The sequence below is a fragment of the Hemicordylus capensis genome, chromosome 1 (genome assembly GCF_027244095.1).
Source record: "Hemicordylus capensis ecotype Gifberg chromosome 1, rHemCap1.1.pri, whole genome shotgun sequence".
NCBI lineage: Eukaryota > Metazoa > Chordata > Lepidosauria > Squamata > Cordylidae > Hemicordylus > Hemicordylus capensis.
This window is the reverse complement of record NC_069657.1, coordinates 430,575,853-430,598,968: the sequence shown is the minus strand read 5'-3', so window position 1 is coordinate 430,598,968 and position 23,116 is coordinate 430,575,853. Positions and strand designations below refer to the sequence as shown.

Below are 23,116 nucleotides of genomic sequence, written 5' to 3'. Positions count from 1 at the left end.
TGCCCTGAGCCATTTTTGGAAGGGCGGTATAGAAATTGAATTATTATTATTATTATTATTATTATTATTATTATTATTATTAAGACCCATTTCAAACTGGTTTTCAGGCGGGCTATGGAGTGGAGACTGCTTAGGTCGGCTTGATGGATGATCTCCAATTGGCAATTGACAGAGGAAGTATGACTCTGTTGGTCCTCTTGGATACCTCGGTGGCTTTCGATACTATCGACCATAGTATCCTTCTGGAACGTCTGAGGGTGTTGGGGGTGGGAGGCACTGTTTTACGGTGGTTCCACTCCTACCTCTCAGACAGATTCCAGATGGTGTCAATTGGAGATTGTTGCTCTTCAAAATCTGAGCTTAAGTATGGTGTCCCTCAAGGCTCCGTACTTTCTCCAATGCTTTTTAACATCTACATGAAACCACTAGGAGAGATCATCAGGGGATTTGGAGCTGGGTGTTACCAGTATGTTGATGACACCTAGATCTACTTCTCCATGTCAACTTCTTCAGGAGCTGGCATATCCTCTCTAAATGCCTGCCTGGAAGCAGTAATGGGCTAGATGAAGGAGAATAAACTGAAGCTGAATCCAGATAAGCCGGAGGTACTTATTGTGCGGGGTCAGAACTCTAGAGACGATCTTGATCTACCTGTTCTAGACAGGGTCACACTTCCCCAAAAGGAACAGGTTCACAGTCTGGGAGTACTTCTGGATCAACGTCTCTCCTTGGTTTCTCAGGTTGAGGCGGTGGCCAGGGGTGCTTTCTATCAGCTTCGGCTGATACACCAGCTGCGCCCATTTCTTGAGATCAATGACCTCAAAACAGTGGTACATTTGTTGGTAACCTCCAGACTTGACTTCTGCAATGCATTCTACATGGGGCTGCCTTTGTACGTAGTCCAGAAACTTCAGTTGGTTCAGAATGCGGCAGCCAGGTTGGTCTCTGGGTCATCTCGGATAGACCACATTACTCTATTGTTGATGGAGCTACACTGGCTGCCAATAGGTTTCCGGGCAAAATACAAAGTGCTAGTTATAACTTACAAAGCCCTAAACGGTTTAGGCCCTGGGTATTTAAGAGAGCGTCTTCTTCGCTATGAGCCCCACCGCTCATTGAAGTCACTTGAGGAGTTCCGTCTCCAATTACCACCAACTTGTTTGGTGGCTACACAGAGACGGGCCTTCTCGGCTGCTGCCCCGAGATTTTGGAATGTGCTCCCTGCTGGGAGACAAGCCTCCCCATCTCTGGCAATTAAAAAAAAAACTTTTGAAAACACATCTCTTTGACCAAGCTTTCTCAGCTTTTTAAAAATTGTTTTTAAATTGTTCTGATTATTTAATTGCTGTTTTAATTGTTGTTTAATCGATGTTTTTAATTGTTAATCATTGTTTTATGCTTTTTTACTTTTTGTTTTAATTATTAACTGATTTTAATGGTGTTTTAATGTAAACCACCCTGAGCCTTTTGGAAGGGCAGTATAAAAGTTTTTATAATAAATAAATAAATTAATTAAATTAAATTAAATTAAATTAAATAAGACACACATCTTACCCAATGGTACACCTAGATAATTTTGGAGCACAGACCTGAAGGGCTACAGAGACCCCCCCCCCCAAAAAAAAACCAAGAAAGAAAAGGAGGGGAGAGTTCCCTTTCACTAAAACTGTTACCTTTACCCAGGGAGGGAGGGTTGGATGGGTCGTGGTGGCGGCGGCTGCAGTGTGGGTGGGGGGAGTGAGGAGAGGAAAGTCCCCCCTTTTACCAGGATGGAGGGCAGTGAGCTCCTTCCAGCTCCCCTCCTTCCTCCCAAGTGTCTGCACGGGCCTCTCGCCTCTCTGCTAAGCAGCCCATTTCTGGCCTTCCACCACATGGAAGAAGCAGAGAGGCGAGAGGCCCGTGCAGTCACTTGGGAGGAGGGAGGGGAGCTGTAAGGAGCTCTCCCCTCCTTGTCCCCCCTTGCAGCAGCTGCCGCGCCCCATCACACCCTCCCTCCTTGGGTAAAGGTAACAGTTTTGATGAAGGGGAACTCTTTCCCCCTTGTTTTCCTCCACCCTCACTGAAGCTGCCACGCATCCCGGGCAAAGAGGGGAAGTTTCCCCTCCCCCCTCCTTCCTGCAGATGAGGGCGGGTGTGCTGGGGTTGGGTGGGTGATTTGGAGGCTTCCTCCAAGACAGAAGCCACGGGCCAAAGCTCCCAAGTCCGGGGGTAAGAACGCCTCTGCCTGTACCAGACACAACCAATAATAAGGCAACACTACACCACTATCAGAAGATCGTGCCCCAGCCCTCAGTCTCACCAACAAAGGCCTCCATCAAAGGCTGCCCCCTGTTGGCAGCCAGGGGTTGGACAGCCTGACTACTGGTGAGCGCCCTTGGCAGTGCTCTCTTTTACAAGAGCAAAAAGTTGGAGGTGGGGCGGAAACCCCAACTCTCTCACCCTGTGAGGCAGAGCTGACCCAGGTGCTCAACGTTAGAGCAATGAGAAAGAGCAGAGCATCTGATAAGCTGCCAGGAGGAAGGCCGGGAGAGACTAGCCTTCAGCTACATCTTAAACTGCTCTCCCAGCCCAGAAGTGGGGTTGGGGGTAGGGAAGCTAGAATAGAATAAACACGTACTTCCCAGCATCTCTTTCATGTTGCCTCCTGGCCTGCCCCCAGCATTGCTCTCCTCCCAGAGTCTCCTTTAAGTTGCCTCCCCTTGGCAGTAGACAAACTCAAAGAGGAATTGTGTATCTACGGCATTTGAAGCCAGACCCTTTGATAGGGAGTTGGTATACTGCATCATAATGTCAATCATGACACTCCATGTAGCAGCTACTGGATATTAGTGGGGGAAAGGTGGCAGCCAGGACAGTAACCTTGCCCCCCATTCCTGGGAGGGCTGGGAGGGAGTCACCCCCTATAGAGATGGAGGAGATGTACTGCCCCTATTCCAGGTGCAGGGAGGTAAAGCACAGCCATCTCCTTCCAGCAGGGAAGACTACCCAGTAAAGAAATTTCAGCCACTGCTGGTCCTACAAGAACAGAGCAACCAGCCATCAGAAGGCCTAATACAAAGTAAACATGCTTGGCCGACGGTCTACCGTAACCGGTGATGAAGGGTCTGAAGGTTCTCAAGACAAGGTATATACATTGCACCTTTTGCTTTCATCAAGCCTACGGTACATTCTGAACTGACCTCATAATTGAAACAGGTATTTCTTCAAAATGAAATTTGAAAGATAATTTCAAGGTTTCCCCAGGAAGAAACAGAGAGTTTTCTCAGGTGGAGTCTCCACATCTCTCAGCCATTGTGCACAAAGATATGCGGGCCTCAGCCACACACAACAGAATCTTAATTAGGACATTTCTCCAACAGATACTGAAATTTGATGCACTGGTAATTGAAGACACCCTGGCTACTAGTAAATTCTGAAAAGGGAAATTTTAAAACCTCTTCTAGTATGATTTCAATGCCTAATAGCATGCCCAAAACTGCCTTTTGAGGAAAACAAGCATGTGGGCATTGCTCTTCACGCATTTCAATAGTCCTTGTACTGGGTGAAGAGAGGAATCTGTAGCTACCTAGGGTTGCCATGTCCCCCAGAACTTATGGTAGCCCCCGAATTTTGGCTCCACCACCTGGCTGCTAAATCCCACCCAGATTTACATGAATTTGAAATGGGCTGCCTGGATTGCCCAGATTTTACTCTGGATCCAATCACATGGTAGGGCAGAGAAGGAGGGGAAAGTATACAACTCTGTCAAATAAATAAATAAATAAATGCAAATTAGTAGAGGTGTGCACAGAACTGCACCTCCACAGTCCGGCACTGGGGAGGGAGGCTCTTTAAGGACGGGGGAGGGTGTACTTACCCCTCCTGCCACCTTTCCCCCACCGGTGTGCCTGTTTTGTAAAGCATTTGGGGCGGCAGGGTACCTGCCTGCTGCCCCTTCCCCCATTCCTCACCAAAAGGCTTCAGAAAGCCTGACTGCGCATGTGCACATCATGTCTGTGTGTCATATGCGTGCGTCTCGCGTGTGCGCATGCACAACACATGCACGCAATGGGCAGATGTGACACACATGCACGACAGGGAGTTACCCTGCCGCCCCAAATGCTTTACAAAACAGGCTCGCCAGTGTAGGGAAAGTGGTGGGAGGGGTAAGTACACCTTCCCCCGCCCTTAAAGGTCCACCCCTGGCACCGAACTGCCGAACCGGCCCCGTGTCCGGACCGGTCCGGAGGCCTTTAGAATGGCCTCTGCACCAGTCTGTGCACATCCCTACAAATTAGTTGCTGCAAATTTGCATAATATGCAAATTAGGCCACCCAGATTTGGGAAGCTTGAATATGGCAACCCTATAGCTACTGCAAGCAGTATGCAACACAAGGGAAGGGGTGAAGGGATTTGCCAACACTGGCAACCTTTGGTTTGGAAGGGGAGTTTTCCAGTTGCAGCTGGAAGCGTATCTGCTTCATGTAAATTGCAAGCTGTTTCTACAAGTATGGGAATAAGGCAGCTACTTTGGGACAGTTGGTGAGGAACTCTGGAGGTCTTCCCAAACAGCACCCTGTACAAAGCTCTCTTAGAAAAGCAGCCAGGATTCCTTACCTGTAACTGATGTAAGTGAAGTTGCTCACCTCCAACCGCCCTTTACCAACAAACATCCTGTGCATGTGGAGATGGATTGGAGCATCACGGGGAGCTTGTAATCTTCCCAGAAAGGTTACTGCACAGACACAAACCCATTTAGTGTTAATACACAAGGATCGCTCAAGGATTGAGAGTTACAACCTGTTTTTCTTCGCGTGGTCGTTTGTGCTATCACATCTTTGGGATCTGAGCCATGTGCAAAGCCTCATTTGGACCTCTCCAGAACTCCTCAAGGATTTAATTTATTTATTTTATTGTTGACTTTATACACCACTTTTCATTAAAATGATCCCAAGGAGGTTAAGTAATTAAATTATTAAAATTAAAAATGATTAAAAATATATATGTATAAATGATTATACATTCATTATCAGAATATTGTTTGTAATAGTAACTCAGTAAAAAGAATGTTCTTTTGAACTGCACTGAAAATAATTCATTTGACCCAATGCATCATGCAAATCTTCAGAGGCACCTGGTTTGGTCTAAAGGATAATGAAGCAGAGTAACTTTTAAGATGATCTACAAGGCTGCCCTAGTTGATACTGGATCAAATAAATGACTTCTGGTGCACGTTGGGTGCTGCCTCTCTTTCTCTGGGATGGGTGTCTTGCCCAAAATGTTCTTCCCTCTGTGATACACCATACAGATCCAAAAATGGTTTTGCTACTGCTCTTGCTGCTGCTCTAGCAAGCATCTCTCCACTTACTGAAAAAGAACACTTCCACATCAAATTCTATAGCCCCTGCTAACTTGGCAAAGAGGCACCTTTTACCGTGGTGATTCTCTTTATTTAGCAGGGGGAGAGCAACTGGCCCTATCCACCCCAACATAGTACCTCCAGTGACTGTTGCTGGTGTCTATCTTATGTTTCTTTTTAGATTGTGAGTCCTTTGGGGACAGGGATCCATCTTAGTTATTTATTTGTTATTTCTCTGTGTAAACTGCCAAGCCATTTTTGGAAGGGCAGTATAGAAACTGAATGAATGAATGAATGAACGAACCCATCTGCAGAACCTGGGGGATCCCCACACCTGAGCATGTATAAATACACACACACAAAGGAGGAAAAAGTACACACTTGCTGTCCAAAAAATCTAATTACCAGAAGAGTAGTGGCTTGAACAAATACTTTTATATAACAATTTATCTGGACATTGTCAAATCCTAATATCGAGTGAGGCTCTCCACACAAGCAGTGTGCAGAGCCTAACTGGGCTCTGCAGGGAGAGAGGGCTTAGCCTGCTCTCCCTGCAGACAAGCAGGGAGCTCACCCTGGGAGGCTGGATCGGCCGACCACACGATGGAGCTGGATCGGCTCCATCACAAGTGTGTGGGGCATTCTAGGGAGACCCCCAAGGCCGGGGAGCTTGTTGGAGTCTCCCGGTTGGGGGGTCTCCTTGGGAGTCATCATGGCATGAAGCCACACTGTGGTGACTCCCAATAGTCAGAACGGGGTTAGCAGAGTGCTCGATTCACTAAGCAAGTTTAAGGGGAGGGGTACTTAGGGAGGTTTGCTGCCGGGAGCCGAGTGTCTCCCCTTGCAGCACACGACCTCCCAAAAACACAGGCTGGGCTCCCTTAGCCCACTTTGGGGAGGCTGTGAGAATAGCCTCAGTGAGTCCTATTCCTACAGAATTTTTTTTTTTAGTCTTGATTGCCCATGTATGTTTATAACAGGTAGGTTTATGTATTGACATGGCATTCCTACATTTCCATGGATGGTAATGGCACAGTTCTCCAAAGCTTTGCCAGTAAGATACGGAGGCTATTCACACGATGGGAGAAAATCGGGCTAGCGGAGGCTAGCCTGATTTTCTCCCATGGTGAGAACCACTGGGCTCGGCTGCGAGCCTGGTGGTCCTTAAGCAGGTCACTCGCTTAAGTAGCCGGGTGCTTAAACTGGGTTTGCGGAGCGAGCTCTCTGCAAACCTGGTTTTTGCAATTGTGAGTTGCCGCACTGCGGCAACTCACGAGTAGACCCCCGACTAGGAGGCTCAAAAGCAGCCTCCTGGCTCAGGGGTCTCTCGCTCAGGGCATGCTGGAGCTTCTGGGGGCCGCACAGCCCCCGAACTCCCCAGCCCCTGCTGGCTCTGTGACAGAGCTGGCAGTTGTGTGGGTGGCCGCTGCAGCCGACCGGAGCAGACTGACTGCTTGTCTGCGGGGAGAGTGGGCTAAGCCGCTCTCCCTGCAAACCCTCCCCAGGCGGCTCCCACTGATCATGGGAACTGCCTCATGGGCTTTTCTCGTGCATCCCTGTAGATTACTCAAAAGCACAATAGTGAAGTCTGATCTCAGTGCACCTCGGAGGTCTCCTCTCCCCTTGTCCTTGATGGAAGGAAACCAGCTCAGAACTATGGGCCAGGCTCCAAAGAGCTATTTTAGGCACCCACAAGGGCTTGTGAATGCCCAGTTAAAGTTGTATCTTTTATTTTTCCTTGAACATCAGAATAACCTGATGCTCACTAACTGCGTTTGAAATTCACCTCCATTTTGAAAGTGCCATATTGTTTGGTGTGATACCGTTTGAGAAACCCAAGCCCAAAGTCCTTGGGGGCATGGAACTAACTGCACCATTAAAAAAATAAAATCCTGGCCTTAGTATACTGCAGGGCTGACTTCAGCCCTCTTGCAGATGTTAGGCTACAACCTCCATTATCCCTGTTGCCCACTGTGGTTGGGGGAGATGAGAGTTGTAGTCCAAAAAGAGCTAGAAGGCTGGGGTACTGCAGCCCTGGTATACTGTGATATTATTTTCTCCACGAGTTGTTACTGCTCTGGTATGTTTTAATAAAACAGAGACAGCATCCTTGGGCAAAGATTGACGATAGGCTTTAAAAGAGTTAAATGTTGGAGAGGTTTTGCTTCCAATGGTGTCCTACTACACCCTCATTTTGGTTTCCCCACTGTTCCCTCTGTTCAAACAGGTCTTGCAGGTTTCTGAAACAATGCAAAAACCTGCAACACCTGTCTACCGGAGGCAAAAGTGGGATACATTTTCCCATGACAAGTAACAATCCCTCTTTCACTTCTATGTCTCAAAGTATTTGAGACAAAGGCTTTATTGTCTCAGAGGCTTTATTGTCTCTCTATACTCCCTCCTCTCTGTGTAAGAACACTATTATCTGTAGCATATGGATTGTGATGTCACAGATGCCACTGTAGCTCTGAAGAAATCTGAAAGGTGCAGTCAATTGTTTAAAACGCAGAACATGGTGCACAGCAGTGACACATTGAGCAGAGCAAGCAAACATGCTAGGGTAAATGTTTACTACTTTTAACTCAGTAATAGTCTAGATGGGCTCTTGTAAGCCTAATTTTCGCTAAACTTCATCTCATTAAGGCCTCCTTTAGAATGAATAAGAGGTTGCTTATCTTTAACTGATGTTCAAGGGGTTATTTGTGCGGCCACTGGCTGACATGGGCTGCAGCAGTATGGTGCCACTGCGCACCACATCAGGGCTGCGGCGGACTCTTAAGGTAGCCCTGGTGCTGCAGAGAATGAGCCGTTGTGCAATCAGGGCTTGTGCAGTTACATCTTCTGTTGCAAAGGGGAGGAACTGCCGGGGTGCTGGCTGCAAAACCACTCACTCATGACCGTGTACGGCCATAGGGATAACCCTTTACCACTCATGAGAAGAACCTCCTGTCAGGACAGGGGTGTTGAGCTGAATCATTAATAATGTGTGATGACATCTCATTCTCCCACAGACCGCTCCCTCATGAGAGTGTCAGGCCATGGAAACCTGGCTGGGGGCTAGATGGTAGATGCCCCCCAGCCAGGTTGCTCTATACAAGCAAGCCGCGGGGACGGGTACCCTTGTAACAGCTCTCCCTGTCTTGGCAACTGCTGCAAAGAAGCTGTCAAAGAGTGCCCTCTGCCAGCCCATCTGTCCATTTGAATATGTCCCTAGTTTTGCCCGGAATGGCAACCCCACTCTCCTGGGATTGCTGGAAATTGGGGCTCCCCTCTCCCGCGATTCCCTGGGGCGGCAGATCTGCATACAGTGCAATGCTGGTTCGCTGTGCAAAAGTAATATCATTAACCAGAGTGAACGGGGCTCCTATGCAAGTGGTCCCCCCCTTTTTGGAGGTTAACTCAACTCAGGAGTGTGCAGTCCAATGGAAGATCAAAGGTTTTTGAGCCTAAGGTCCTCCCCAGGAGACTGGTCCTTTCTGGAAAGTGCTAGTCCCCTGGTGGCAAGGCCCCATGGAGGCAGGAGTGTGGTTTGGTCTCCATGGACTGCTTTGTCAGGGTGAGCCATTCCAAGAGCATCCCTGGTCAGAGTGGGCCAGACCCCAGGATCCTTTGCCCTCTCTTATATATGTATCCCCTCCTAAGAAGTCATCATGTTCCATTCCCTTTCCCGAGCAACAGGAAAATAGTGCCCCCAAGATCCCACCTCCCACCAGAAATTATGCTTGTATGAGACAGTTTTGTTTGGGGGTTCTAACAAGGGTGGAGGTGCAATTGCTGTCAGAAGGAGGGTTTGCAAGGCATGGCATTTAAATGCCCTTTCCCTGCTGAGGGCAGGCAGACCATTCTGAAAAGGCACAATCACACATGACACACCCCCTTGAAGATTGTGGCCAATGGCTGCCACCCTGGAGATGTACTGATGCCTTGCCCACAGTCTGGTGACTGGAGTGCTACGGACCATGCTGGGATGCAGCCTCCCCATACCAGGAAGCGGAAGGTGCTCCCCTGCCCTGAAAGTGGAGTTTGCCAAACTCCACAAATGTCTGCGATGTGATTCACATTTTGAAAAATTAACCGCGGGTTCAGCAACCTCTGGTTTCAGGTTACGTGTGAATGCGATCTCTGTTTCTGCTTCAGTCCTGCATCTGTTATATGAGAGTCAAAACTCTCACTTACCTTCTAGGGTTATAAGTTAACCCCACCCACTTTCATCTATTTTTACATTTCTATCCTACTCTTCTTCCAAGGAGCCCAGAGTGTATATGGTTAGTTTTACCCCCACAACAACCCTGTGGATTAGGCGGAGAGATAAGTGACTGGCTTAGAGTCACCCAGTGACTTTCATGGCTGAAGGGGGATTTAAACTCAGGTCTTCCTGGTCCTAGTCCAACCATGCTGGTTCTCCCTTTACAACCAAATAAGGCATGCTGAACACTTAAAAGTGTTCTATACAAAGGCTGAGTATTATTCATTTTGACAGGAACCTATTGGGGTCGCTCCCTATAGTTACAGGGAGTAGCCATTTCCCCCCAGTAATGCACTGGGGGAAAGAAAAGAAAAACATTGTGATGAGTTAATCACATTGTAATGAGTTAATGTTCCATTAACTGGAACATTATGGGGTGGTTCCAGAGTGGGAAATGTGGGGGTCAGGGGTGTAGCAAGGTCAGAGTGGGCCCAGAGACAAGATTTTAAAATGCCCCCCCACTGAACCTCAGCTCATGAAGTAAAGAAATCTTAAATGAGGCTGAATAGTGGTAACAAAAAACATAGTTATATATATATATATATAACCTATGTGCCACAATAGAACATCATCCTAAATTATTTTTTTAAAGGTTTTGTAAATTGTGGACAATGCAAGTCATTTAATGGTACTAGAGAAAGACATGCAATTTGGGTAGCTCCCGGTCTTAACACTCACATCAGTTTCAGAGGATGAATACAACTGAAGGAAGCCCGGGCGGGTGCGCGGCTGGGGGAGTCAGTCATGTGACTTGCCTCTGGGGCCCCCCGCAAGGCAGTGGGCCCCCAGACAACTGTCTCCCCTTGCCCTATTATAGTTACGCCCCTGGTGGGGGTTTAAAGTGCTGCCGCCACAGCGGCCCAGGAGTCCACTGATTTCGATATAGAAGGGAGCCCCCTTCTTGCTCTCGGATAGTTCCCCACCCCCCACTAATAGAGATAGAAATAATACAATATGCTATTGTATTGTATAGAATTATATCTTTTTAATTGGAGAACACTTTCATGAGATTGTATCCAATGATAAATTGTCCAATAAACCTTGCACTGCATTGGTTCCAACATGTGATGCACAGCCGCATTGTAAACGCTGCTGAGCTAGGTGGATCAGTCACCTGACTTGGTAGGAGGCAATTTTCTAAAAGAGACTTCCTGGCCTCTGAGACTAAGGAAGTTCATCATTCCTGATGAATGTACACTAAGTACATTAATCCTTCAATGGATATCCCTTTAAGGTGGATTATAATATTTGATTTGTTTCATAAATCTGTATGCAACCCTTCATTCAAAATTACCAGTTAATATTTATGAATAGGAATACGACAAATATTTATATTCCACTTTTCAACAAAGTTTCCCAAAGCAGTTTACATAGAAATAAATAAATACATAAAATTGTTCCCTGTTGCCAAAGGGCTCACAAAAGCAGGAGGAAAAACACAATAAAACAATCAAGTAAACCATGTTCTTCATTGTAAGGCCCAGGGACCAGTGGCAGCCAACATCAACCCTAAGCGCAGCTCCCTGGTTGTTTATTGGGCCTGTGTGAAGCTTCAGCCAAAGCTGAATACTCTGCACAGTCCCCCTGGCATCATGCAGAGACGACATTCTCACTGTGCAGTGCTACGCTCTGTGCAGTGCCAGGAAGGGGCTCCATTACTCCCTGCTGGCTGCTACTCCCTCCTACTCCCTGCTAACTGGGCAAAGAGGCACCTTTTAATGTGGTGATTCTCTATTTAGCGGGGGGGAGCAACTGGCCCTATCCACTCCCAGCACAGTACCTCCAGTGACTGTTGCTGGTGTCTATTGTATGTTTCTTTTTAGATTGTGAGCCCTTTGGGGACAGAGATCCAGCTTATTTATTTATTATTTATCTGTGTAAACTGCCCTGAGCCATTTTTGGAAGGGTGGTATAGAAATCGAATGAATGAATGAATGAATGAATGGAAATGGAACATCTTGGAGGACATGCACATAGCACTGGGGAGTATAGACCTTCCCAGTGTTCTCTCCATAGAGTTCTTTAAGCAAGGATTCCGTCTCTCTTAAAGGAACCTCCCAGTACTGAAAAAAAGTGCATCAGTGTATGGAGGTCAGCACTGTGGGAAATGGCTCTCCCACTGAAGTGGCCCCCCGCTAGAAAAATAGTGAAAATCCCTGAAGCAAACAGCTGTAAACATGCCACTTGCAGAACACCATCTGAAAACACGGGGAAACAAGCCAATGCAGTGTTTTTAAAGTATTTAACCATTGTGCTTTCTGAATGGCAAAGGAGAGCTTACACATCCGAGGGGGGGAATGGAGTATTCATTTCCGTGTCCTGGAGTCTTCATCAACAGACGCAGCGGGATTTCACAAGCCTTGAAGTGAAGTTCGGAGTGTCTTTCCATGCAAATTGATTTGTGAATTTGGGACAGGAACAGTGTGACCAGGCAGCACGTCTGGTTTCTCTCCTTTCCAAATGATGGTCTCTTCTCCCACCTTACAGTCTCTTTAATTTCCATTCCCTGCCTGTTGGTCAGAATCCTGTAGGGCTGGGTTGCCAACAGAAGCTATTCCTGGATATTTGAGGAGTTGCATTTTTTTTTTTAAAAAAGAGAAAGAGATAGAGAAAGGCCACCACTGGCTCTTCCTTTACACTGAGATTATTCACACACAACTGCTTCCACATACCTGAAAATGGGGAACACACACAGCTCCCAAACCCGGGTAGAACACCGTTATTGATTGTGTGAGTGACCTCACTGTGAGATTTCTTTTAAGCAGAGGACGTTTTCATTGCATTATATCATCATAATATTTATTTGCCTAAGACAATGATTCCCAATCTTGTTTTACCCAGGGCACACTTAGTTTCCCCAAGGCACCCCCAAGAGCCCCCCCACCCATGGTGGTAAGGCTACTGTACATGTACTTACTTATTTACATAAGAACATAAGTACAATCCTGATGGATCAGACCCAAGGCCTGTCTAGGCCAGCATCCTGTTTCACACAGTGGCCCACCAGGTGCCTCTGAGAAGCCCACAGGTAAGAGCTGAGGGCATGCCTTCTCTCCTGCTGTTGCTCCCCTGCAACTGGTATTGAGCGGCATCTTGCCTCTGAGGCTGGAGGTGGTCTATAGCCCTCAGACTAGTAGCCATTGATACACCTGTCCTCCATGAATTTGTCTAAACCCCTCTTAAAGCCATCCAGGCTGTTGTCTGTCACCATAGGTTGGTTATGCATTGTGTAAAAAAGTACTTCCTTTTGCTGCTCTTAAATTTCTTGGCAATCTTACTTACTTACACCTCTCTCTCTCTCTCTCTCTCTCTCTCTCGCACACACACACACACACACACACACTGCAAATACCACCTGCTCATGCTGTTACCCCTGCGCTCCCAAGAAATCTCTGCATTAGGATGTATGCACTTAAGGCAGGGCTGCACAACGTCAGCCTTCCTGCAGATATTGGACTACAGTTCCCTTCATACCTGGACATTGGCTACTGTGGCTGGGGATGATGGGAGCTGTAGTTCAAGAACAGCTGGAGGGCCAAGGTTATGCAGCCCGTAGGGGTCTTTTTGGTGTATGTTTTATGATACCTATGAGGGTGTGCGTGTGTGTGTTTGTATGTAAAGTGCATAGATCTAAAACTACTGCCCAAGATGATGCATGCATGTAGGCTTTTTAAGGTTCTGCCCACTGCTTATATCTGGTAGGTTTTGTAGTTTAGTTTCTAGCATTTAACTCTTAACTTGAAACTTCTAAAGTTTGTAACTTTTAAATGTGGTCTTCGCTTGGTCTTTTAGCTTGCTTTTATTAACTTTTTATTGTTTAATAATGCATCTATTTTATAGCTCTTGTGAGCCACCCCAAGCAGTAGTGTACTGGAGGGGTGAGACATACATGTCCCAGATGAATGAATGAATGCATGAATGGTGGGGATTTGCAGAGCCACTGCTGCAGACCTGAAAGCAGCAGTGCCACTGTAGAGACTGGGCGGCAGTGCCCCCATTGCTCCTGTTTTTATTCCCATAGTTGTGAATGGGGGGAAAAAACACCTCCAGTCCCATAGGTAGCACTACTGCTCTCAATCCCTACAGCGGAGCTGCTGCTTCCAGGTCTACAGCAGTGGCACAGCAAGTCCCTATTGTCTATGCTAGAACAGCACATTATGTCAGCCTTGGACTCCAAATGGACGACTATGATATGTTATAATATAGAACATCTCTGTTTTTGTTGCAGAGCCCTGACAGGGAAAGGGAATTTGATTCCAAGGAAAGAGATGCATGGTGGATGACATCACTCAGAGTATGTATAAATACTTGTTGGCTTTGCAAGGCACCACAATGGGGACTGGCTCCGTGGTCAGGCTCCAATGTTATGCGGCAATTGCAGCAATCCTTTATTTATTTAGTAGATTTATACCCGCCCAAACATATGTCTCTGGGAGGCTCAGTCTTTTAATCCTTGAAAAGACTACGATTCCCAAGAAACCCTGTGCTGTTCCCAGGATAGAAGGATTTTAAAGACGCCCTCTTCCAGGAGGATCTTTTTTGAAGCAAAGCCATGGCAGCCATTCTTCCCTTACCTACAGAGTGAAAATCAAATTAAAGAGAGTGGTCTGTGCAGGAAGTACAGGGGTTGGGGTGGTGTGTGCACTGCAGGTGGCTGATGCTTCAGCCCTGATTCAAAGCAATCCCGTTGAACCAGGCCAAATCGAATTGACCCAAATTCCCGAAGCACCAGTGCGAATTGGGGCTGTCTCTGAAGCACTGAGGTGCTCTCTGAATTGGACAGGGCTTCGTGTAGCCCTAATAGTTATTGGCTACTCTAAGACTCGATTCCTGCCTGTTGTGGACCACAAGCCTGCTTCTGGTCCCCTTGCAACTGTCAGCTCCCACTGGGTCCCAGGATCCAGCTTTGTGACCCTTGCTGTGGCCTGTCATTAGGGCTGGAGCTGGAGCTCAGTGGAAGAGCTACTGCTTTGCATGCAGAAGGTCCCAGGTTCAATCCCTGACATCACCAGGAATGGCTGGGAAAGATTCCTGCCTGAAACCTTGGAGAGCTGCTGCCGGTCAATGTAGAAAATACTGAGCTGAATGGAGAGGAGAGCTGGTCTTGTGGTAGCAAGCATGACTTGTCCCCTTAGTTAAGCAGGGCCCACCCTGGTTGCATATGAAAGGGAGACTAGAAGTGTGAGCACTGTAAGATATTCCCCTCAGGGGATGGAGCTGATCTGGGAAGAGCAGAAGGTCCCAAGTTCCCTCCCTGGCAGTATCTCCAAGATAGGGCTGAGAGAGATTTCTGCCTGCAACCTTGGAGAAGCCACTGCCAATCTGTGTAGACAATACTGAGCTAGATAGACCAATGGTCTGACTCAGTATATGGCAGCTTCCTATGTTCCTCCCTATGTTCCTATGAGCACTGGTCTGACTCAGTATAAGGCTGTTCCCTAGGCTCCTATGACAAAAGTATTATTTTTGTCACCACCATGAAAGAAACATAAGCATTGTAGGATATGATCACCAGCCTGGGGAGATGATGCAGAATTTTAAAGTAAATCAAAACCATCTAATTATTATTCAGCATTATCATCTCATCGTCATCATCATAATCAGCATGTATATATACTGTATTCATTTCAACAAACGTTTTCGAGGTGCTATACGTAGCAAATGGAATAAGAAGATCGTTACCAAAGGAGCTCACAATCTTAAAAAAGACTCAAAAGAGACTTCAGCAACAGCCAGTGAAAAGGATACTATGCTGGGATGAATAGGGACTTTTGTTTTCTCCCACCAGAGAGCTACCACATTAAAAGCTGCCTCTTTATCCAGATAGCAGAGGCTATTTTATTAATCAGTATTTATTTAGTATCCACAGTAGGGATGTGCAAATTGATTTGATGATTCAAGTGATTCGAATCCAAATCACCCCTTAAAAGTGCAATTTGATCCGAATTCAAATCACATATTTGAAATTCTATTCAAATTCGATTTGAGAGCAGTTTGGTACCTTTTTAAACCATTCAGGCCCCCTGATCAGTTAACAAAGGCATCAAAACAGCTTGAACTGATTTGAATTCAATTTGAATTTGAATCGAATTTCCAGACCTTATTCTAATTGGATTCAAATTTAAAACAAATTTTCAGAATTCAATTCGAATTCAAAACAAATTCTACAGCATCCTAACTGGCTGGTCTGTCCAGCAGAAACCTCTAGTGAGCCGACCACTGCATGGGGCAGACTGTTGCACTGTCAAACAGCTCTTACAATTAAGAAAGTTTTCCTAATGTTTTCCTAATCCTGCACTCAGAAGGAATGAGAATGAGTCTGCCCGTTCTCCTAAATGAGAACCTTTCAGATATTTGAAGATGGCAGTCATATCTCTCATTAGTTTTCTCTTCTCCTAATATGACTTCCTTTAGCATGACCCTTGTGATGAAAGAGTGGAGAATGTATTATTTTGCATAATTTATATGAGAATGAAATCAGTGTCAGGAACCTGCCCTTCTCAACAGCCCACCTCTACCAGAGTGCTTGTTTGACCTTGTGCATGTGGTTGATACATCTTCATTGTGTATTCCTCTGAAGGTGTTATTAAATTGACAATAAGCATAGGAAGCGGCCTTATGCTGAGTCAGACCACTGAGCCATCTAGCTCAGTATTGTCAGAACATATCTTTATTTATGAGGTCTTCTCGGCTGGCCCTCCTTAGTGTCCTAGGCTGTGGTATAGTTCATGGGGCCTAGGCCCATAAGAGGGCCTTCTCTGTGGCTGCCCCTCTTCTTTGGAACACTCTTCCCCCCCAGATTCATTCAGCCCCTCCCTGGCTGCTTTTAAGGCCCTTCTTAAGACCCACCTGTTTCATCAGTCATTTGCCTTTAATTATTAATTAATTAATTAATTAATTAATTGTTATTGTTATTGTTGTTCACCGCCTAGAGTCTTTGGAGGAGGAGGTATATAAGAAAATACAAACAAACAAACAAACAAACAAACAAACAAAATATTTATGATCAAAGACCAAATATTTAAACAGTTACAATAATCAGTTACCACATATAGAAAGCTGTCAGGCTCTCTGTACAGCCATCGACCTGTCACTGCCCAAGGAGGGTAAAGTAGCCTCAGAGTTTTCAGCAGGGGAGCTTCTCTGGTGTCCAGGCAGGGCTTCTTGTTACATGCACCAGCCGTGTTCTGGCCTCACTCTCCGCCAAGGCTCAGTCAGAGTCCCATGGCCCCCTCCATCCCAAGCCCTCCTCCTGGACTGGCCCCTCATCACTGGCCAGTCCTTCCTTATATAGCCCCTGACAGCCGGGGCAGGTCTTGCAAGATCTCGCTGTTGAATGAGATCTTGCTGCGAGATCTCACGAGAGCCGCTTCCAGCCTGATGAGACTGTGCCATTGTTTGACAGCGAGACAGCAACTCTCATCTAGGGCCAGAGCAAGAGCCTCTAGGTAGGCATTTTGTTGTCTTCTCTGGCCAGTCAGGTTGTTCCTGCAAGATCTGGGTGGGGCAAGCCTCGCCACGGAGCTCCCCGCATCCCCCCGTGGCAAGTGGTTCCACCTCAGGGGTTCCCTGACAAAAGCTTTGGCAGCCCTAATCTTAATTCGACCTCCCAGTATTGTCTACACTGACTGGCAGTGGCTCTCCAGAGTTTCAGGCAGGAGTCTTTCCCAGCCTTACCTAGAGACACCAGGGATTGAACCTGGGTCCTTCTGCATGAAAAGCAGATGTTCTTCCACTGAGCTACAGCTCCATCCCCACATGAGGCATACATGGGTCTCCCATCCAGGCACTGACCACACTAAGACCTGCTTAACTTCAGCATGGTGGCTGTATTGTGTGCCATTCAACCATGCTCTGGGATTCAAGGAAGAACAACTCCTGTTGGTGCTAGATCCTTCACAAATAGCTGCAGAGGGGGCCCCAGTCCAAACTGGAAATGTGGTGGAGACAAAGGGTTAAGGCCCTGCCACCATGATCCTGATCTGCAGGGGGGCCCAATCTGGCTGCTGGTTTTGAAAGAGAGGTTTACACCCTCTGCAGCAGTGATGGGCTTCATGTGACACAGTATTTTTCATTGTAAGGCTTGGGGGGCCAGTGGCAGCCTCCATCAACTCCCTAATTGTTTATTGGGCCTGTGTGAAGCTTTGGCCAAAGCTGAATACTCTGCACAGTCCCCCGGTGCTGTCTGGAGATAGCCATCCACACTGTACAGTGCTGTGCATTTCCCAGCACCAGCTGTGCTCTGTTGAGGAAAATGGGGCCCTCTTAAGCTGCTGCACCATCTTGGAAGGCATGCACAGTGTGCTGGGAAGCATAGCTCTTCCCTGTGCTTTCCTCACAGAGTGGAGGGTTTAGTCTCTCTTAAAGGGCCCTCCCAGCGCTGAGATAAGCGCAGTGCTGTGCAGAGCTCAGCACAGTGGGAAATGGCCCTCACACTGAAGGGTTGTCTTTGGCCAAAGTGGCCCCCGCTTGAAAAATAGTGAAGTAACTATTGTATTTCACTGGTGTAACATGTAGACTGGCCCTAAAAGTAAACTGATTTTTTAAAAAATAGTGAACTCTGTCAGTCACTTATCAGTTGCATGTCTGTAGTGTTTTGTTTGAAACAGCTTGAATCCAAATTTATGTAGGCAGAGATACATAAAAAAAATTAGATGGTGAGGTCATATACATACCTGGGTTTGGGAGCTGTGTGTGCTCCCAGTTTTTGATTGTGTGGAAGCAAGGTAAGAGGAAAACCTGGGTAGAAGTGATTGTGTCAAAGGGAGGAGGAAAAACTACCCAGGTTTTCTTCCCACCTTGCTTTCACACAATCACTTCTACCCAGGTTTTCCTTATACTTTGCTTCCACACCACTGAAGATTGGGAGTACACACAGCTCCCAAACCTGGGTAGAATACAGTTCTTGATTGTGTGAATGACCTCGGTATGTTTCTTTCCACCAGCCAACACCAATCCCTGGGTTTTACCCAGTTCGGGATTTTCTTCAAGATGCCCAGCTGAATCCAGTGAAAGCGACATATAATTTCAAAAGCGAAGGCAGAAAGAAATATTCCATCTTCCAGCAGATGCCTGATCTGACACTCCCAGACACCTTCACGTTTGTTCCTCCTTCATTTGTGGACCTGGCAAGGAAAAAGAAGACTACATATTCATTTAAGAGCACACCAAGGCAAAGTCCGGCCTGTTTAAATTACAGAGATAAGGTACGAGCAAACCACTGATAGGCACATTAATAATCTTAATAACTAAACTATAAGGCAGGGGTTCTCAAACTTGGTCCCCAGATATGGTTGAACTACAACTCCCATAATTCCCCACAAGGATCCACCCACCCACCCACCAAGGAAGGTGTCTGTACACACGTATGTGCTGTTGTGTGAATTTTTTAAAAAATCATTTTTTATATCCCACTCTTCCTCCAAGAAGCCCAGAGCGGTGTACTACATACTTACGTTTCTCCTCACAACAAAAGTGACTGGCCCAGAGTCACCCAGCAAGTATCATGGCTGAATGGGGATTTGAACTTGGGTCTCCCTGGTCCTAGTCCAGCACTCTAATCACTACACCATGCTGTACATACACTTATTTTAGAAGTGAGCCTGGGTACAGGTCTTCTCAAATGTACAGTTAGGAAGTGTTCTACTGTACATACGCTGTGCATAATGTGTTAGTAACTGTACATGACACAGCCCTGCTGGATCAGGCCCAAGCCCATCTAGTCCAGCATCCTGTTTCACACAGTGGCCCACCAGATGCCACTGGAAGCCTACAGGCAGGAGTTGAGGGCATGCCCTCTCTCCTGCTGTTACTCCCCTGCAACTGGTACTCAGATCTACAGATCTGTATGTGTGTCACTGTACACAGATTGTATGTGTGTTGAACACAACATGTAAACAGGATAATATTCGGGTTCCACATATTATTATTTATTATTATTTATTTGATTTCTATACCACCCTTCCAAAAATGGATCAGGGTGGTTTATACAGAGAAATAATAAATAAATAAGATGGCTCCCTGTCCTAAAAGGGCTCACAATCTAAAAAGAAACATAAGATAGACACCAGCAACAGTCACTGGAGGTGGGTGGGGATAGGGCCTGTTACTCTCCCCCCACTAAATAAAAGAGAATCACCACATGCCTCTTTAGGCACCTTTTAACGTGGGGCTTTACATAGCCCCAGGTCCATGTATTTTGTAGCTGTAGAGTCGAAGGAAGAATTTAGTAAGCACAATTTCTTCCTTTGTAGCAAGAGCACTTTATCTCAGCTTTCAGTGTGGTGTGTTACTGCTTTATGACTTGTTAGAATGTTAAATTATTAATTGCTGAAACTTCATTTGGTATGAATATGCATTCTATGCCGACATTTTAATGCTTTTAGACTTGTTAGCCCCCTCGGGAATCTTTGGCTTACATACTGCGCAGTGCCCCACTGATGGAAGAACAGGGCATGCACACTGGCTCTGTGTGATTCCAAACCTTGCTGCTAACGACCTCACAGAGCCTTTGTGGCTCCTAAAAATTGTGTCAACACTGTAGCAACTCTGTACCCATTGGGAATAATGGGCGCAGCATCACTACAGCAGTGACACAAGTCTTAGGAGCCATGGAGGCTTTATGAGATCAGTAGCAGTGAGGATGCAGTTTGGAATCACACAGATCACAGTGTGATTCCAGTGTGATCACACAGATCCCGCTTTCATCAGGGGGGCACTGCACAGTATGTAGGCTTTGGTGATTAAGAGGTGGAGACAAGTATTTTTAAATAATAAAAGAAGCAAAAGTTTAGAAACCTGCAATGGTCTTGTGTACATTTGTTCCCCCACAGAATATAGACACCGACCCTGGGCAGTATGATCTTTTCCCTTCTCCAGTTCCCACTTTTCCAACCAAGTAAGTACTTTGACTATTTCAACGGGTTATCTCCAGCTACAGAGGGCTTGCATGCCATGTCAGCCACCAAAATGAATAGGACTTACTCTGAAGTAAACATGTATAAGTCCAGGATGCCTCTCACTGTGTGTGTGTGTGTGTGTGTGAGAGAGAGAGAGAGAGAGAGAGAGAGAGAGAGAGAGAGAGAGAGAGAGAGAGAGAGATTGGAGTGGGGAGAGAAATAGCTGGGCAGCAGGGTACAGAAGAACTGTAAACTGTGATAATGGCAAGGGACCCCTGCCAAAAACCAATTTTTTCCCAGTGGATTCTGGGTGGGGGTCCCAATCCACATACAGTGTACTGGGCCCAGAAAATTCTTTTGGCACCCCTGCATTCTGCAGTACCATAGAATGGGGCTGCCTGTTAGCTGTAACTTTTATTTTTGTTAAGTACATTTTAAAAGATCATGATTGAAGTATTGTCTCCTGCCAGTGAGAGCTCTATAGTTGCCTTGAATAGCTGTTTTCTTGTTTTTACATTTATATCCCATTCTTCCTCTAAGGAGCCTAAAGCAGTGTACATCGTTTCGTTTATCCTCACAACAACCCTGTGAAGTAGTTTAGGCTGCGACTGGCTCAGAGTCACCTAGTGAGTTTCATGGCAGAACAGGGTTGGATCTCCCTGGTCGTAGCCCAACACTCTAACCACTACACCAAGCTGACTCCATTGTTCCATCCATGAATCACCTCATACATGTGCTTCCATTCATTTCACTATTTGTGTGCACCTCAGTCAAAAGGACTTAGGCTCCCTTCACAAGTGAACCTTGAGTAGATATTCTCAGTACAAGTTGTGAATTGGGCTGGCAGTGAAGTGGCAGCTTCACATGTGCTGGAATCTGTGTGGAACCACCAAACCCATACTTTTTTCATGGCCAAGGTCCAAATGAGTTGACCATAAAATCTATTGAAATCAATAAGGATTTCATAAAAGGAATGCTACAGGGGCGTAGCTATAATTGAACAAAAGGGTTCAAAGAACATGGTCCCCTAGCTCCTGAGGGCCCTCCAGGTCCACCCCTCCCTATTTTCTTCATCATCTTCCTCACTCTGGAGTGGCCACCAGAGAGAGGGATGAACACAGGCCCCCTCTCCCCTAGCTACGCCCCTGGAATGCTAGGAATTGTTGTTAAAACTTCAATGTTTCAAACTAACTTTCTTCTCCTCCCCTATAGGAATTATATGTTTCGATCTGCTGTTCAAAGGTTCCCAACCTTTTGTCCAGTAAGTACAAAACTGGGTAATGCTTGAAAGATGTTGTTGTCCCAAAGGAAGAGAATGAACCCCCATGTAAATTTATTTTTCTACTGAATTATTATTATTTATCTGTGTGCATGGGGCTTTACAAACAATGGCCAACATGATGCACAGCCTAATGCTGGCGTTTACCTTCCACTAGGACTGCTGTGCACATGCAGCATCTAGCCCTGGAGGAGTTGCACAATGACTTGGATATGTGCACCAGCACCTGAACAATGGAGCTTCCAATGAAAACTTTGAAACCTCCATTGCACAAGTACAGGTGGGCATTTCCCAGACATTGCACAACTGAGCTCTTCCACCATTTCAGCTGGGCTAGATTTTATGTGCACAGCAGCAATGGTAGAAGAGATAAGCATCAGACTACGCATCATGTTGGCCATTGAGAATATGGCTCCTTTTCCCATAGAGGCTTACAACCTAGAAAGGGACACAAGAGAGCCAACAGAGGAAGGGGAGGGAAGCAAAACAGAGGAAGAACATGTGATTATTTGATGTGTATATACTTAGGCTTAGTTATGCTATGTTGACCTGAATCCAAGACTAGTCCCCCCCGCAAGTTTTTTGCTGTTAGAAATCGGAGGGGGGGGGCTCTTAAATTCAGAGTCCCCTTTCTTTTTGGGTAAGTACAGGTATAACCTGTATTCAATCTCCATTTTTAAGTGGTCATTTTAAATTCAGAGTTGTCTTTTCTTTGGGAAAATATGATAGTATCATCTTTGCCATGCCAATGGAGGGAGGCACGGTCCGTCTCCTGATGCAGTCAGGTGGAAACATGAAGGACACATGATTGGACGGGAGAAGCCACATGGCAGCTGGCCATTGCCAGACCAATGGAGAGGACTCTGGGGTTGTCTCCCTTCCTTTGCAGGAGTCACTGCAACCTTCACCAGTTGATAGGATCCTTCACTGGTGATAGGATCACCAGTGGCAACTCAAAACCTTTGTATGCCTGAGGCAGTCAAACGCCACCCGCTTTGTGTGACCTTCCTTTCTCGCTTCCTCCCCCTTTTTAAATGTAGGGGGCTGAAGGGCATTTGGCCACCTTGCTGGGGCCCCAATAATCTGCTACCTGAGACAACCACCTCACCTTGTTGCCTTTGAATCTAGACTTTCCAACCTCAGAGCTGTCAAGAACCACAAAACTGGTTAAATACACTCAGTCCTGGCTATATAGATGTCTTTCAATGAGATGTTAAATGGTATCTGAAAAGCTGTCATCCAAGCTTAGTGAAAAGTGCTCTAGCCAAAATCTGACACGACTTGAATTCTAGTTGCATTTGCTTTCTATTCTCTCAGGTCTTTCCCAGTGTCTCTATGCTACTATCACAGTAATC

At 46.3% G+C, this 23,116-nt stretch overlaps 1 protein-coding gene and 1 non-coding gene across 3 annotated transcripts in view; one reads left to right on the top strand and one right to left on the bottom strand.

Moving 5' to 3' along the window:
* Positions 1 to 2,838: 2,838 nt before the first annotated feature.
* Positions 2,839 to 23,116, top strand: part of STPG4 (sperm-tail PG-rich repeat containing 4) — a 48,016-nt gene continuing 27,738 nt past the window's right edge. The window contains exons 1-5 of one of the 2 annotated variants that reach the window (XM_053284313.1): positions 2,839 to 3,124; positions 13,813 to 13,878; positions 18,530 to 18,790; positions 20,417 to 20,481; positions 21,695 to 21,743. In XM_053284313.1, coding sequence (XP_053140288.1) covers positions 3,065 to 3,124; positions 13,813 to 13,878; positions 18,530 to 18,790; positions 20,417 to 20,481; positions 21,695 to 21,743 — 501 coding nt within the window. In that variant the 5' untranslated portion in view covers positions 2,839 to 3,064. Of the gene's footprint in view, positions 3,125 to 7,848; positions 7,899 to 13,812; positions 13,879 to 18,529; positions 18,791 to 20,416; positions 20,482 to 21,694; positions 21,744 to 23,116 lie in introns of those variants that run through there. The other variant, XM_053284314.1, reaches the window with a different exon arrangement.
* Positions 17,263 to 17,334, bottom strand: TRNAE-UUC (transfer RNA glutamic acid (anticodon UUC)). The gene has a single exon. It is a non-coding gene; the product is annotated as a tRNA-Glu (tRNA).